At 40.2% G+C, this 15,354-nt stretch overlaps 1 protein-coding gene across 4 annotated transcripts in view; it reads right to left on the bottom strand.

Moving 5' to 3' along the window:
• sez6b (seizure related 6 homolog b) overlaps positions 1-15,354 on the bottom strand; it is a 542,199-nt gene that overhangs the window by 20,369 nt on the left and 506,476 nt on the right. For all 4 annotated transcript variants that reach the window (XM_078166884.1, XM_078166883.1, XM_033632224.2 and 1 more), the window contains one exon: positions 3,798-3,989. In XM_078166884.1, the coding sequence (XP_078023010.1) occupies positions 3,798-3,989 (192 nt within the window). The remainder of the gene's footprint in view (positions 1-3,797; positions 3,990-15,354) is intronic.

The following is a 15,354-nucleotide window of genomic DNA, read 5'->3' as shown; positions in this document are numbered from 1 at the left end:
AAGACAATTAGAAGTCTCTGACCTGTAGATCACCAAAACTTATGAGCTTGCTCATTTAATTTAATTGTGCCAGTCAGAACTGGGCCCCCAAATGCAACAGTGATCAGCATGGAAGAAAATGGAATAATGTCATGTATATCTCAGTCTTTCAATAACCCAACGCAGGTACGTTGAAGGAAAGTTGCATTAGGAAATAAAACTGTGATATCTGAGGGACAGTTCAACTTTCACACAGTGACGCATAGTTATCTGCAGTAGTCCTGAAGCTAAGTAGAATTTTTGGATGACCACTTCTGCATTTTTTTTGGACACAATAATTGCCTTTTCCTCAGGATCTCCATCTCATGCATAACAATGACCCAGCTTGTCTTCTCCAAAGTAATTTCCGTTGTCCTGCTAAATTAATTATTAGTCAGTGCCATTGAACAATATGTCTCCACCTAGAAAAGAGGTGAGGCAGAGTATAAGACATTCATGCAAATGAGGTTAATGTCTTCAAGGCTGTTTGAAGAGGAAATTATATTTTAATCAGACTGACGTACTTTTAGCTAGGCAGCTTTATCAGAAAGTGTGGAAGTGGAAGGAGGTCAAGGAGGTCAGCTGGTGACAATCAAATCACAAAAAGACATTCTCATCCCAATTGCTAATTAAAGAAATTAACTTATTATTATTATCATTATTATTATTATTATTATTGTTATCATTATTATTATTATTATTATTATTAAAGGTTATATTTTAAGTCAGAACTTTGAGCATTTTTCATACATTTATGCAGATGTAGACAAGATAATAAGATTTGTTCTTATTCACACATATATTTAAGTCAAGTCAGTAACCGCTCATATTTTGTGCTGATATTCCATATCTTCAACTTGACAGCTGTATAATAACACAGGTCATTTTTGTCAGTTTTAAGATACATAGATTTAGGCCATCATGGGACAGTGAAACCCTTCACTTAAAACCAGGCTAGTTAACTTCATTTAATGATAGTAGGTCTTTATCAAAAAACATCATACCCTCTGGGGGCTGCTAGAGAGGGCATTCAGAGGTTATGAAACAATATTCAGAAAGCCTGTGGTTGCATATAACCCTGTGTAAACCTGTGAAACATTTCCACATGGGAAATTCAATTTTTGTTGATTTGGAGAAAATATGCGTAGATGTAGAAAAAAATGAGCTAAGTCTCAAAAAAGTTTGAGCTTAAATTATTTTACCAATGAGCAGTGCTGGACCTAGCACATTCGGCACCCTAGGCGAGCGTCCCCTGGACACAACAAGAGCTAATGAGAAATCAGCACAGATAAACAATGTGTAAACTTGGTAAAAAAAACTAAATAACTAACTAAATAAATTGCAAATTTTGTCATCTTCTTTTTTCTCTTTTTTTCCTGTTCTTTTTGCCTTTTCATTTTCTCTTACTATCACACACTGTTGGACAGCTTAAGTTGAACTGCATTGCCAGGGCTAGAGGTGGAGCTAATACCAATCATTAACATAAGATCTTTGGATCAGTTGTTTCCTTAAATTAAACAAAACTAGAAAGAGCACCTTGTGGTTGTGTGCCTCAGTGAACCCAGTTTCAAACAGCTTTTTAAGTCCCTGAAGTCCCAGAAGATACCTTTTTCTAAATCAACACAGCATATTATCTTGTAGTAGATAGGTATACACAAAGCAGTATTATCTCAGTATCTTTGTGTAGTCTCAGTGTTGATAGACTTTGCACAAGTGGAGATATTCATACAAATGGTGCACACTTTCAAACAGTCACTCTTCAGAGCCATTCATGATGTTGCAATGATGGCCTGTTGCCCCCGCAACCCGGCCCCGGAGAAGCGAATGAAAATGGATGGACATGAAAAGTGACAGAAGTAATTATAATGAGTGCTTGAAAGAGAAGTTTCAATCCTGCCTACAACACACCTCCAAACACCTGGGGCCTCATGTACAAAGACTTCGCGTCAGGGTCGACTGGCACAGTCCAGATTGGTCGGCCAGCTCCCTCTGAAATGCCCCTGTTGCTAGGAACCCCAGTGTGGTCAGCACCTGTATGGATACAGGCAGCACATGACTACTCGCCGTGTCGCGCTCCAAGGCCGGCCGCAGCTCTGCGCACAGTTCCAGGAGGATTGCCCTCAGGAACCTAACGACAGAACCTCGCGGTGTTGTTCTGGGGGTGGGGAATGCGTTGGGGAAACACTTAATTAAAGGATAACTTCGGTATTTTTCAACCTGGACCCTATTTCCCCATGTGTATGTGTGCATATGATTCATAGGTACAACTCGCTCTAAAATTGGTTCAGTATTGAGGGAGGCGGATGCAGCCGGGAGCCACGAAACGAGCTAAAACGGTAACGGGAGCAAATGCGTCCCGTATAAGTTTGCGCATTAAAAGTGCTTTTTTTTCTCCACTGACCAGTTCAGATCGCCAGTGCTATCTCTGTAAATAGCATAGTAAACGTTTCCCTTACCTCTGGGCTGTGTGTGAAGTCATCTCGCGAGAGCTTTGCTCCACTGTGTCTGTAGCTCTCTCTACTTGTGGGGCAGGAGGAAGAGGTGTTTCGGGATTGGATGTCTTCTCTTCTTCGGCTGGCATTAGTCATCTTGGGAGAAGTGAGCACTGCAGACCCAATGGTCTGCAAGGCGCAGTGTCTGGACAGGAGTGTTAGCATCTATTTGTAGCACAAATAGCCACAACTTCAGCATCTCGCCGTCCGACAAAGGCAACCTATGAAAGCTGTACAGGGTGTTGCCCGACATCCCGTTCTTGCAATTCGGATAAGCACAAACACGAACCATTGTTTTCAACTCAGCTGTACTCTGGGACAACCAACGCCACTCGGAGCGGCGCTCAGCATGGCTCCTCTGTTTTCTTCCGGCAACAAGCAAAGCTCTCGCGAGATGACGTCACAGCCCAGAGCAAGTGAAGGGTAAGGGAAACGTTTAGTATGCTATTTACAGAGATAACACTGGCGATCTGAACCGGTCAGTGGCAAACAAAAAAAAAAAAAAGCATTTTTAACGCGCAAACTTATACGGGACGCATTTGCCCCCGTTACCGTTTTAGCTCGTTTCGCGGCTCCCGGCTGCATCCACCTCCCTCAATATTGAACCAGTTTTAGAACGAGTTGTACCTATGAATCATACGCACACATACACATGGGGAAATAGGGCCCAGGTTGAAAAATACCGAAGTTATCCTTTAAAACACGAAAAATAGCTTGTGCACCCGGCCTAAAGCAGCCAGTAAATCCTCTCTGTCTCTGAACACACGCTCTCTTCGTATTGCTCTCTTTGTATTTTACAATGTCTTCTAATACTGCTAAAGCAGCCATTGGTATTTTCTGCACCACTTTGCTAATGCTTTTATATCTACTCATCTAATTGCAGACATGTGGGTGTGTTAATTGTTCATCAGTGTTAATTGTTCATGTGTCTCTGATGTGCACATCACTCTGAGGACTCATTGTTTTCACAATTATTTATTATAACAGTTTCCCAGCATCACCTCTAAGTGTCGTACGCCAGCCATGAAGTTGGCATCACTGCACATTTCCACGGTCATTTCACTCTTGATACATCTGAACAGTGCTGTGGAAAAGGACGTACACCACGTTTTTGTGTGTATGTACCTCATGTTGTACATGAGGCCCCTGGTCAGTCACTGCAGAGAGTGGGCGGGATTGATCAGACAAGTGCTTAAAAATTCAATAGAATTTTAGTGTCTCATGATTTTAAATTCAGTTTGTGGTGTCACTGTGTGAGCCTTAAGAAACACTAACTCATATACGTACGCAGGCATTTAGGCAGCTTCTGGTTCCACTTGGGGCCTGAGGACCCTCGATTGAAGCAGGTGAGCAGGCTGTTTCCAGACAGAATGTAGCCCTTGTTGCAGATGTATTGGATGGTTGAAGCCACAGTGAAATGGGGTCCTGACAGCACCCGCCTGCTGTGTTCCACCTTTCCAGGGTCGGGGCAAGACAGAACTGTATGGACAAACAAAAAATAAAAGTTGGGTATTGTCAACTTTGACTTAGCTAGACAGAGGAGTATTACTTGAAGGGGGAGCCATTATGCTTTTCTGTATTTTGTGTCTAATATATGGTGTTACAATAAAGGATGTTCATATTAAACATGGCCAAAGTTTCAGTTAATGAGGTAAACACATGTAGAAGTAATCCCTGTGAGCAAAAACCTCAGGCTTTCTACTGTTCTGAACACTCAGGGTGCATTCCAAATCATATTCTTTTTCTTTTTACTTTAAGTAGGTACTGCAGCTGCCCTTAAAAATGTACGTAGGCTACTGTTACATGCAATATGCACACAATCTGGACATACTACTCTAATAACATTAAGCCCTGAACTTTGACCCTCTTACTCATATATGCGTTAACATGGAGATAAAACGTCATTCGCCGAGCTCACCAGAGAAAGAGGTCAACCTGGACAGCTCTGATATTGTTATTTCGCAATAAGTATGACTGCATACACTGTAGATTGTAACATTTTTTATTCACAATGGTAAAATTACATAGGCTATAAATACACACACACACACACGTATATATGTACATTTCTCTGTAATTGCTATTTAATACTTGTGGTCTTTTGTTGTTTGTTATTTTACTCAATTAAACAATTATCATTCTGACACTATTACTAATCGACTGATCATCAGTCACCTGAATGTTCTTGTCTTTTCTTTATTTTTCTTTTCTTTTCTTTTCTTTTTTTCTTTTCTCTTCTTTGTTAAATAGTCAGTAGCAATCTGTAACAAAATTAGCGAAAGCTTGGGTCCTCTACCTGAGGCCTAGGAGTTTGAGGGTTCTGCACAGTATCTTAACTATTCCTAGGACCGGCTCTTCTGGAAGGAGACCTCAGATGTTGTACCTGGAATCTGCTGGAGCCACTTTCCCAGTTTGGGGGTCAAAGCCCCCCACGCTCCGATTACCATTGACACCACTGTTGCCTTTACTCCCCACATCTGTTCTAGCTCCTCTTTCAGCCCTTGGTATTTTTCAAGCTACTCTTCTTCCTTTTTCCTGTTGCTGTTGCTTGGGATTGTTACATCTATCACCACGGCCTTCTTCTGTTGTTTGCTGATCAGCACGATGTCCAGATGCCATCACCAGTTTGTCAGTCTGGATCTGGAAGTCCACAGGATCTTAGCTCGGTCATTCTCAACCACCAGGAGGTGTGTTTCATTCTGACCTTGGGACTTACCATACAGTCTCAAGGTGCTGGACTTCGGATGAAACCCTTCATGCATTGTGAGAAGCTTTGTTGTCTTGATATCAGTGGCCTCTATCTCCTCCTTTGGCCAGCTTATTATACCAGCGGGGTATCTGATGACTGGCAGCGTATACATGTTGATGGCTCGGACCTTGTTCTTTCCATTCAGCCAATTTTTTAGGACCTGCCTTACTCTGTGTAGGTATTTGGCTGTGGCTGACTTTCTTGCAGCCTCCTCATGGTTCCCATTTGATTACAAGACCCCAAGGTATTTGTAACTGTCCCGAACATCTGCGATGCTGCCCTCTGGTTGTTCAACCCCTCGGTTATGATTGTCTTCCCTCTCTTGGACACCATCCGACCACACTTAACTAATCCGAATGACATTCCGATGTCATTGCTGTAGATCCTGGGGAGGTGGATCAGTGAGTCAATGTTTTGCTCACTCCTGTTATACAGCTTGATGAGAGGAAATGATTGATGGTTACTCCACTGCAGAACTGGTAACCGTAGCCACTGTTTGTGGCGAGTTGGCTGAGGGGGTTCAGGTTTATGCAGAACAGTAGCGGGGACAGTGCATCACCTTGGTATATGCCGCACTTGATGGTAACTTGCAATTGGCTTTGAGTTGGCCTCCAGAGTCTTTTTCCACAGCCCCAATGAGTTCTTGATGAAGACTCTTAGTGTCCTGTTGATGTTGTACATTTCCAAGCATTCCAGTATGTATGTGGGCGGCATTAAGATGAAGGCTTTCTTGTGGTTGATCCAGATGGTGCACGCGTTGGTCTGCCTGGTCTTGCAGTCGCGTTTGACTTCCCCTTGCCGTAGCATGTTTGTTGTACCTCAACAATGGATGTTGGAACACTAGGCTAGGAGTTGTTTCTTTGTCAGTGTAGATGCTGGGTTTTGAAACATCCATATATCCCATATCCTGCTCTGCATGTAGCCCCTCTTGCTGGGGTTACTTGTATAGTAGCATTCCAACAGTCCCATATTCTCTACTCTAGTCCATCTATGGATTGTTCCAGTAGTTGCCTCTTATACATGACATGGACCTTATGACTCTTGTTTTTGTGTTACCTGCCCTGACCAGGATTTGAACGGGATTTGAATGCTGTCTCCAGAGCAGTCTCCCGCGCCACTGAGCTATCCAGCTGCATAAACTATTCAATTAAATGAATAATTTCTTATTTTCTTTGATACAGGTATGCAATGATGATTGCTGGGTAATATGTATGTTGATGTTGCCTTAAGTCAAGTCTCTATTTAATCATGTGACAGGATGATACAATACAGAAGCTACTTTAGGTGTAAAATCTGTCAAGACTGACAAGTTGAGCACATCTGCAAGTCCAGTGAGCAGTCATACCTTTTAAACTGACAAGCAGAAGTAAGAAAGGAAAAGACAGAAACGAACAGGAGGATAAAGTAGCAAAGCACCCTAAATTAGATTACTTTGGCTTTTTTATAAACAGTTGCCAGTGGTGTGTGTGCACCTTTATAACTACGTAGTAATTACAAGCACTGGGCACGTCACAATAGCATGCATTGGGGCTCGTGGTAGCTACCTTATGCCATGGTTGGGGGGACCAATGCACTTCTAAATATTGAAGGGGATGTGTCCTCTATGTCCCCTCTGAAATGTACACCTGTGCTCTCAAATTCAATTCAAGTTTAACTGGTGTATAATAATAATAATATCATAATCAAATCAAATCAAACTTTATTTGTATTGCACTTTTCATACATTAAAAATGCAGCACAAAGTGCTTCACAGAATAAAAACATACAACAAAAATACTACATACATAATTGTATAGTTCTGCAGTGTGTAAATTTGCTTGTTGCTTCGTCAACTGACCACCCAGCATCAGACACCATGATTTTCCATATACCCTCTTTTATGTTTAGGTCAAGTAGGGATGCACATTAATATTGCACGTCATCTGTGGCGGCTGATATTGGCTTTAAAATGAAACATCGGAATGGGCCAGCATGCTTTTTCTTATTTTGCACAACAAATGAATATTACATACATTGAAAAGCATTGTATTTCATGTCTCCATCTGCTGGTGGGCCATTGTGATAAGAGGGTGCATGCATATCATGTTAATTAAACCACAGAAGAGCCTTGATGCTCACTAATATTAGGCAGGGACAAAAGTGGATATAGCAATTTTGGTATCAGTTATCGGCCAAATAAGTTGTTACATATGGCATATCGACAAAAAAAACAATATCATGCATCCCTAGTATCAAGATCTCTTAATTTTCACAGTTGCTATTCAGAGTTTTTGCCACGATATTATAAAAACTGAGGCTGATTGTGCACTCTTTAAATTTAAAATAGGTTGTTCCCATTTTTACTTAAAATAACGCCAAACTATTTATGCAGCTCCTAATTTGTAGACATCTCCAAAATTCCCTTTTATCATCTTTGGAAGGATTGTAAAATGTCTGCCCGACACATTTCTTATATTGTCATCCAACCATGATGTTTTTTTCCCTATTTAAATTGACAGATTGTTCCAGACTGAAGAATGTCCTTGCTTATATTTAATGACAGCTTAAATGGTTTTATCCAAAATCATATTGCTGTGTGTGCTTGATGCTTTTTTGTGTGACAATGCCTCTATTGACTCACAGGGGGCAGCAAGCTCATTTTCTTTCTGTGTCTATGTATTATTGCATTATTCCAGGGCTTTGCCAACTTTCCACAGAAAGTCTCTAATTAACTGATTAAACTGTTTAAAAATCAGTGGAAAAATGCTAACTGACACCATCGCTGAAATATTATTAAACTCATTTAAATAATGCTCATCTTTCCAGATACATTCCTGTATCTATCCATCTAAACTGCAGTGAAATAATTATCTCCCAATGACAATCAGCTCAAACTTGCTAATTAATTTTTATCTTTGAATATGTTTCAGATAAGTGACGAAAGGGCTGAAGAGGATAGCCACAAAATGTTGTCCTTATAAAGGAACTTGTGCTCTCTTCCTCCAGTTCTGACCCCTCGAATCCTTGGGTTGGATCAAATTGCCACTGCAAGTGGATGCTTAAAAAAAAAACTTGTAAGAACTGAAGCCTGTGGTTCTGCATATATCACCGTAATACAATTTCTGAATCTGCTTTCAAATCCAAACGTTTCCAGAGTATGTAATAAAAACCCTACTCTACCTGATCAAAAGCCCTCTCCACACCTCCAGAAAAGGCAGCAATCAGAGTTGTGCTCCCTACTTAACACATCAAGTGAAGCAATCTTCTGAGGTTATTGGAGGAGAGTCCTCCACCCTCACTACTGTGTTTCAATAGTTACCACTGTCCCATAATTGTTACCTGAAGCCACAGCGGTTGCAATTCGGCAAAAGTATTTTAATCCACAGGCATTTCAACAGCATTACCACAGTGACAAATGAAAGTATGACGTTCACAGTAATGAATTACCTCCCTATAGAAAGCTGTTTGACTGCTAGTTTATTTTGATGACTTTTGAAGGCAGAAAGGAAAAAAATACACATCTTTTCTAGTCTTTAATTTTTCTTGTGAAACACTGGAAAGTTTGACTTGCAGGAGTCTAAAAGCACTTGCTCTTTGGTTGTTGAGCATAGCTTAAAGACACATGCAACCTTGTGACCAGGGCTCCAAAGTAAATATTGGTTGGCTACAAAGGGTCATATGCTAAAACAGTAGCAAACCAGTGATTCGAATTTAAAAGTTTTCCGCATAATGTGCAAAATGTTCATGATATTATGGAAATGATATTTGGATCTTATAACAGAAGCTTTGCTTACTCTGCTTGAATTGGAAGTCAGTACAGAGCATTAAAAGCCCTATAATTCAGTTCTATCAGGAGTATCAGGGGTCTCTGTTTGTAAAGAAAATATTAGACAGTCCAGCTCTTTGTCTGAGCCAGGTTACATGAGCCCACAGAGGCGGGATTAAGAAATGAGTTGTGTCTGTCCCGGCATCCAGTCAGGCCTGTTGTGGTTCCAGCAGGAGAGGGGCCAGCTAGGCCAGAATCACAGGGTGGAAGTCAGCCATGCTGAAGCCGAGGTCCCTGTCTGCTGCCAGTGGGGCTGGCCACTGGCAGTGAGGCATTGCTGCTGCTTGCTTTGTGTGTGTGTGTGTGTGTGTGTGTGTGTGTGTGTGTGTTTGCTTACAGACATAACCTAATGAAAACCAGACAAATAGATTTGGTTTGGCCTGTTTTCCAAAGTCATGCCATTTTGCCTTCACTTACTTCCTTCAGTTTCTGCTGTACGATTGTAAATTGGTTTTAGAACCACTGGCACCCTCAGAAATTTTTCATAGGGGTGGCCACATGGTGCCACTGTGGCACACCAAAAACGAAAGCTACAACTTAATTTTATTAATGCTATTACAGTAAGATTCTTCACTATATAGGCTAGTTAAAAGAACTCAATATGAGAGTTAAGGAATCACATACTGTAACAGCTTACATAAATATATTACGTTTTATATAACACCTCACTGATTGGATTTTGAGTAATATTAATACATTTACAGTGTCACGTATCATGTATCAATAACAGAAGTAAACTGTTTATTGATATCATTTTTCATTCATCCTCACTGATCCACACCGCTCCACTTCTGCCAGTGCACCACCAGAAAAAAAATCATCCAAATGTTATTGTGTCTTGTCATGTCATTACAGACTACATCATTGAAGGGTGCCAATGATCAGCACATCTGGGTCATGCCGTACTGTGCGTTATCATGTTCAGTGTGTTTCTATTAATATAACGACATACAATGTATCCCATTCTGCTTTTGCGTCCTAAGGCTGCTAGAAAGCAGCAGGGATAAGGAGCTGGAGCTTGTCTTTTTTCTTGTCCCGGTGATTGGCACATCTGGGTGATGTTAGTATGTGTTGGATGTGTTTCCATTCTCATTCCCTACAACTGCAGAGCAACACCAGCACACAGTCCCTTTCTTATGCATAACTCTCTCTCCAGTGCTGCTGTAGCTGACTGACACACTGGAAACCGGCAGGTGGGTCTTTCAGCTCCGGTATATTTATTTGCACTCGTCATGACTGACTCACACGCCATTCCGTTTGTTGTGCTAACCTCAATATTGTGTTTCATATCATAAGCCACAAATATTTATCTATATCTCAAAATTATCAGACTTTGATCCTCTGCCTGACCCTCCCTGTGTTCAAGGCTATTCATTTATTTAAAAAGGTCTAGGCTGTTTAATCGTTCTATATCATCAGGCTATCATTAATGTAAGCAGGGGATTTTAATACAAAGTGGTAACCACTGTATGTGAATACATGAATGGGTCAGGCCTGTGCAGCATTGGATTTGAAATGAACTGTAATAAACTGGAGCTTCTGTGCTTTGATTACCTGCTGTGAAACAACATGACCCTCATCCATTTAAAATGAACATTAGTTCTTCTGAGCTCATTTTGGTGAAAGTAATGAAAGAGTAGTGCAATATGTAACGTAATACTCTACACAGAGAATAATATTGCAGGGCTCCAGACTAACTGTTTTTTAGCAGGAGCACTGAAGCCCCTGACTGAAAATTGAAAAAGCACAAGCAGAAAATTTAGGGGCACACCTTGTATCATAAACTAAATGTAGTCTACTGAATATTAACATTGGGCTGTTTTTAATTATTGAAGTATTTAGTAACACAGAGACTTGTGGTCAGTGGGATAAGAGCATTCTTAAAATAATATCTGTACAGACGTGAAGCCCTGACTATATCTGACTGATCTTCAGTTAAAGTGGCCGTCTTTTTTTTTTTTTTCCTCTGAAAATATCAACCTATTAGTCGGACACAATCTATTTAGCCTGTGTAGTTGAGGCGACAGGTCTGCTCAGCTGCTCTGCAGCAGCAAACTGATATGATGCTGCTTTACATGAGAATTCATGTAAAATGGAGGTTGAACCATGTACATAAATTACACAAACCCTATACAGCAATTTAACTAATTAATGTATCATAATTAAAACAATTGGAGACTGAGAATGAGCTGATATATGAGTCTGATAATATTTTAATTATTGTAATGTATGCAAGTAATGCCCAATTTATTGAGGTATAGTCCTGTCCTTATTTACAAACATTTCTGTTTTTGAATACATGTAGCCTGTATGTTATATAGAGATGTATTAATACTTTTTTGTTTAGTCACAAAAGAAGGCTATACATGGGAATTACATATCTTGTTATCTGCAGGAACAGATGAGTAGGCACTATTCATCAACTTATACAGCCTGTATATGACTATGACAGCAGCGACAGTTGACCGTTTTCACGGCAAGAAGTAAAACAGTCTTGAGGGCTGTCTATCTGCCGCTTGTAGTCTCTGCCCTCACAGACTTTACATGATGACAGTAATACGTCACAAATACAAATTTGATTTCAGCCTCCGACTTGACAGCAGCTTGTTGTCACCGCCTTCCGCTGCATCCTCCTGCTCTCGTCCACTTTCCAAGCAAGGCACAGTCCATCTCCAACGAGCCTACTGATGAGTGAAGATGACATGATTCTTGCAGTTAACTTATCACTAACTCCCGGACTTTCCTCCTCTCACACACATTGGCTTACACTGGCAGACTTGCTCCCTTGTTTGACAACATGAAAAACAAAACAAAACAAAACAAACAAACAAACAAAAAACGCCTGCAGATTTACAGGTTGCACACGACCAAGGAGTTGTATTGTAAAGTAACTTATTACTTTCAAATGAAGGTAACTCATAATATGTAATATATTACATTTTGAGAATAACTTGCTCAACAATACTAATTATCAGATGTGCATAGACTAATACCAGTAGAGTTAACATTTTGAGTTCCACTTATGTATGTAGGTATCTCAATGCTCTTGTTCATGATAAGCATGGCCATTTCCTTACATGGATTTTTCTTGCTCCTGCTCCTTTTAAGCTTGGACATTTCCTTGCATTGCATGTCACATTTCTCTGTCATTGTATGTTGCTATATATGCTTATATGTATCATGCATGCATGTCTATGTACCTGTTTATATCTTGCTTGGCTGTTAGTGTATGCTGCCCCCTTTGCTTGTATGTTTGCTTGCTTATTATTTGCATGGTTATGTTGCTGCTTATGTAGTTGTTTATCCTTCTCTTTCTATAGGTAGATATGTAATTCATTATGTATCTACATCTGCTGGGCAATTCATTGTTCTTCAAACAGGCTTGAATTTTAAGGACTTCAAGGAACAAAACATTGACTGGGGAACAAGTCTTCTCAAGTTTATCTCATAAACTCATTTTTGTTCATGTTTTTGGGTTGGGTTGAGTGAGGGGGTGTCTTGTGGGGATATTGTGGGGACTTTAACAGTAGGCTATGTGCCACATAGAAGTGGTATGTCATCTGAAAGCCGGGAACCTTGAGATCAATCTGCAATGCAGCTCAGCACTGTGTGTCAGGTTATAAATCTGTAAAAATGATTATGTTTTGGTTAGGTGCCTATTCAAACTTTGAAAGTTTAGAGTGTATAGGGGCTAAGGATGGAGGTATATGATGGGCCATCATATACTCTCATGCTCAATTATGTCTCATACGTTGTTGCAGGAATTTTGTGATGTGGTGCAAAATTTATTATTTATTTATCATTTTTGACCACTTGGGAAACATCAGTTGACCGAACCAATCCCCTGTGAGCAGGATGGTGATGGTGCCAAATAGCGTGGCCAGAGGGGAGGATCTCCCCTCCCGCAGGAGGATATTTATAGGTAAAGTGGAGCAGCGCTAGGCCCAGGTTAGTCCAAGTTTAGGATCAGAAGTGCATAAATGCCAGATCAGAAGTGCATAAATGCCAGAGTTTGAACATTAATTCCCTCCTTTTAAGTGGACCTTAACTTTAATTGGACTTCCGTTCCTGAGAATCATTTCGAGACTCATTTATTTTACTTTCCTTTTTATTTTTATGACATTTTAGAATATTTCTCTTTGACCATTGATGTTTTAATTGCCATTGTAATGAACAGATGCTGACAGAACCGTGGATGCTGACAGTCCTGTATCACTGTATTCCTCATTGTCTGTAACCAGTGTAGCATGGTAGCATGGTGGAATTAGCAAGCTAGCTGCTAACTAGCAAGCCACTACATGAGTAAAATTTAACAACTTAAGGCTTCAGCCACACACTCCTGTCAAAGCAGATTGCTATTATAAGATGACTGACAACTCTGTTCGGCTCATTTTCTGTAGCATTAGAATAAAAGTGTGGTGGAATTAGCGAGCTATGCTAACTAACTAGCCAACTGTTGACAAAATGGCAGTTTTGGAAACAGAAAAGAGAGGATCGCTTCATTAATTTGTTTGGGGAACAGTCATGTCTGGATGACACAAGCCCTTTTTTAATCATATTTGACTACTTACAGCGGAGCTTGGCTCTAATAGTGGCCAAAGGCCGTGCAGCCTCCACCAGTATCGTTTGGATGTGCATCCACAACTGCAGCTGTCTCAGTTTGGCCTGCTGTTCTTCATGTTGTATTGTATTTACATGAAATGTTGGGCTGGACCACAACAAAAGGGAGTCCACAAGAAGTCCCTAACTGAGTATATGCCAAACACTTCCTGTTACAAATTAAGAGTCTTCATTTCAACATAAAAGCCCTCTAGCGCTTCTTAAAAGGTCCAGCCATATACTAGGCTTTGACCAGTGATGGGCAGTAGCATCACTACAAGTAGCTAACTTAACTACATTTCTCAGTAGCATGGTGGTAACATCACTACTTTCTGAGTCAAACAGCTTTTCTATAGTGTTTAACTGATTAGTTGTTACAAGCTCTTTTTGCAGGAAAAGCTCTGAAGTGCAGCAGATTTTTCTTTTAAATTGGAGGTCTGCATAAAGGATAATAAAACCGAGGAAGTAATATGACAGCACCACACTGAGGCATTAGACGAGGGAAGCACTTCTGCATGACATCACATACTAATCCTTCAGTTTGTTCTGCTTGCTACTTTGCTATTGGCTTTTCTTGGCAAGACCCACCCTACTCTGCCAGTGGTTGGCTACATTGCACTTCTTGATGTGACTCTCATGTGTCCTGCCCATAGACTGTACATGTTTAGTGGATTTGCAATGAACACTAAAGAAACAGACTCAACAAGGGCCGAGAAAAGAGCCAGAGAGACAGAGAACAGTATTTAGAAGGTAGAGAGGAGACAGAGAGTGACATACTGATGTCACGTGTTATTTGCTGGACATGTTCATGTTCTGATGTCCCAAAAAAGAAAAGTTTTCATTTAGGTCCGTTATTATTATTGTTTATATGATGGTCTTTTATTTATTATGGTTTATATTGAGTGAAAAATATATTTTGGAATTCTACTTTTGATCACTGACAGAGCCAGATAGCCTAATGAAAGAGGCCAAGACAGAGAAATGCATTAAGTAGGAAGAGGAGAGAGAAAGAGGGAGACTGATGATGTCATGTTATTGGAGGACATGTTCAAATGTCACAAAGAAAAGAAGAAATTTTCTATTTAAGTCTGTTATTTTATAATAAACTGTTCTATTGAGCATTTCTTTGCCTGCCCATTTGTTTGGCTGACAGTTTTTCTTCTCACTGAGATAATGCTGATTTGACATAAAGTCAAAAGAAAAAGTAACTTTATTTTGATGTAGAGTAACTGGTGGCTTAGCTCACCAGGCCTGCATTTTCCAAGTATCTTACCCAGCACTGGTTTTGACCTAGTCTCGTCATGGTCTATTTCAGTGTAAATAAACTTTTATTTTTTTAACTTCTATTTTAATTGACTTCTGTGTCTAGTCTTGGAGACCCATGCTGCTCTTCCTTGTAAAAGAACCTTAATACCACTGGAGACCCAGACTATATAACCTTTGGGGCATTGGTGGCTATTTTTTACTTTGTATATATTCCTAAAATTTTAATTGTTAATTGTGTGGGACTAAGGGGGATGCATTAGCAGAAACTGAATATAATATAATAAAGATGTTTTTTACAGTGTATAATCACCTGAAAAAAAAAATGTATTTTTGCTACTTCAGAATGAATCGTTAAAATCCACATAGGGAGTGGGTAGCTACTCTAGACATAGCCACTCGAACACTGTTAACAGCCCCTCCACAGC

This window comes from Epinephelus lanceolatus, chromosome 4 (assembly GCF_041903045.1).
Source record: "Epinephelus lanceolatus isolate andai-2023 chromosome 4, ASM4190304v1, whole genome shotgun sequence".
NCBI classification, from domain to species: domain Eukaryota; kingdom Metazoa; phylum Chordata; class Actinopteri; order Perciformes; family Serranidae; genus Epinephelus; species Epinephelus lanceolatus.
The sequence above is the reverse complement of the archived record's forward strand: the minus strand, read 5'-3'. Positions and strand labels throughout refer to the sequence as shown.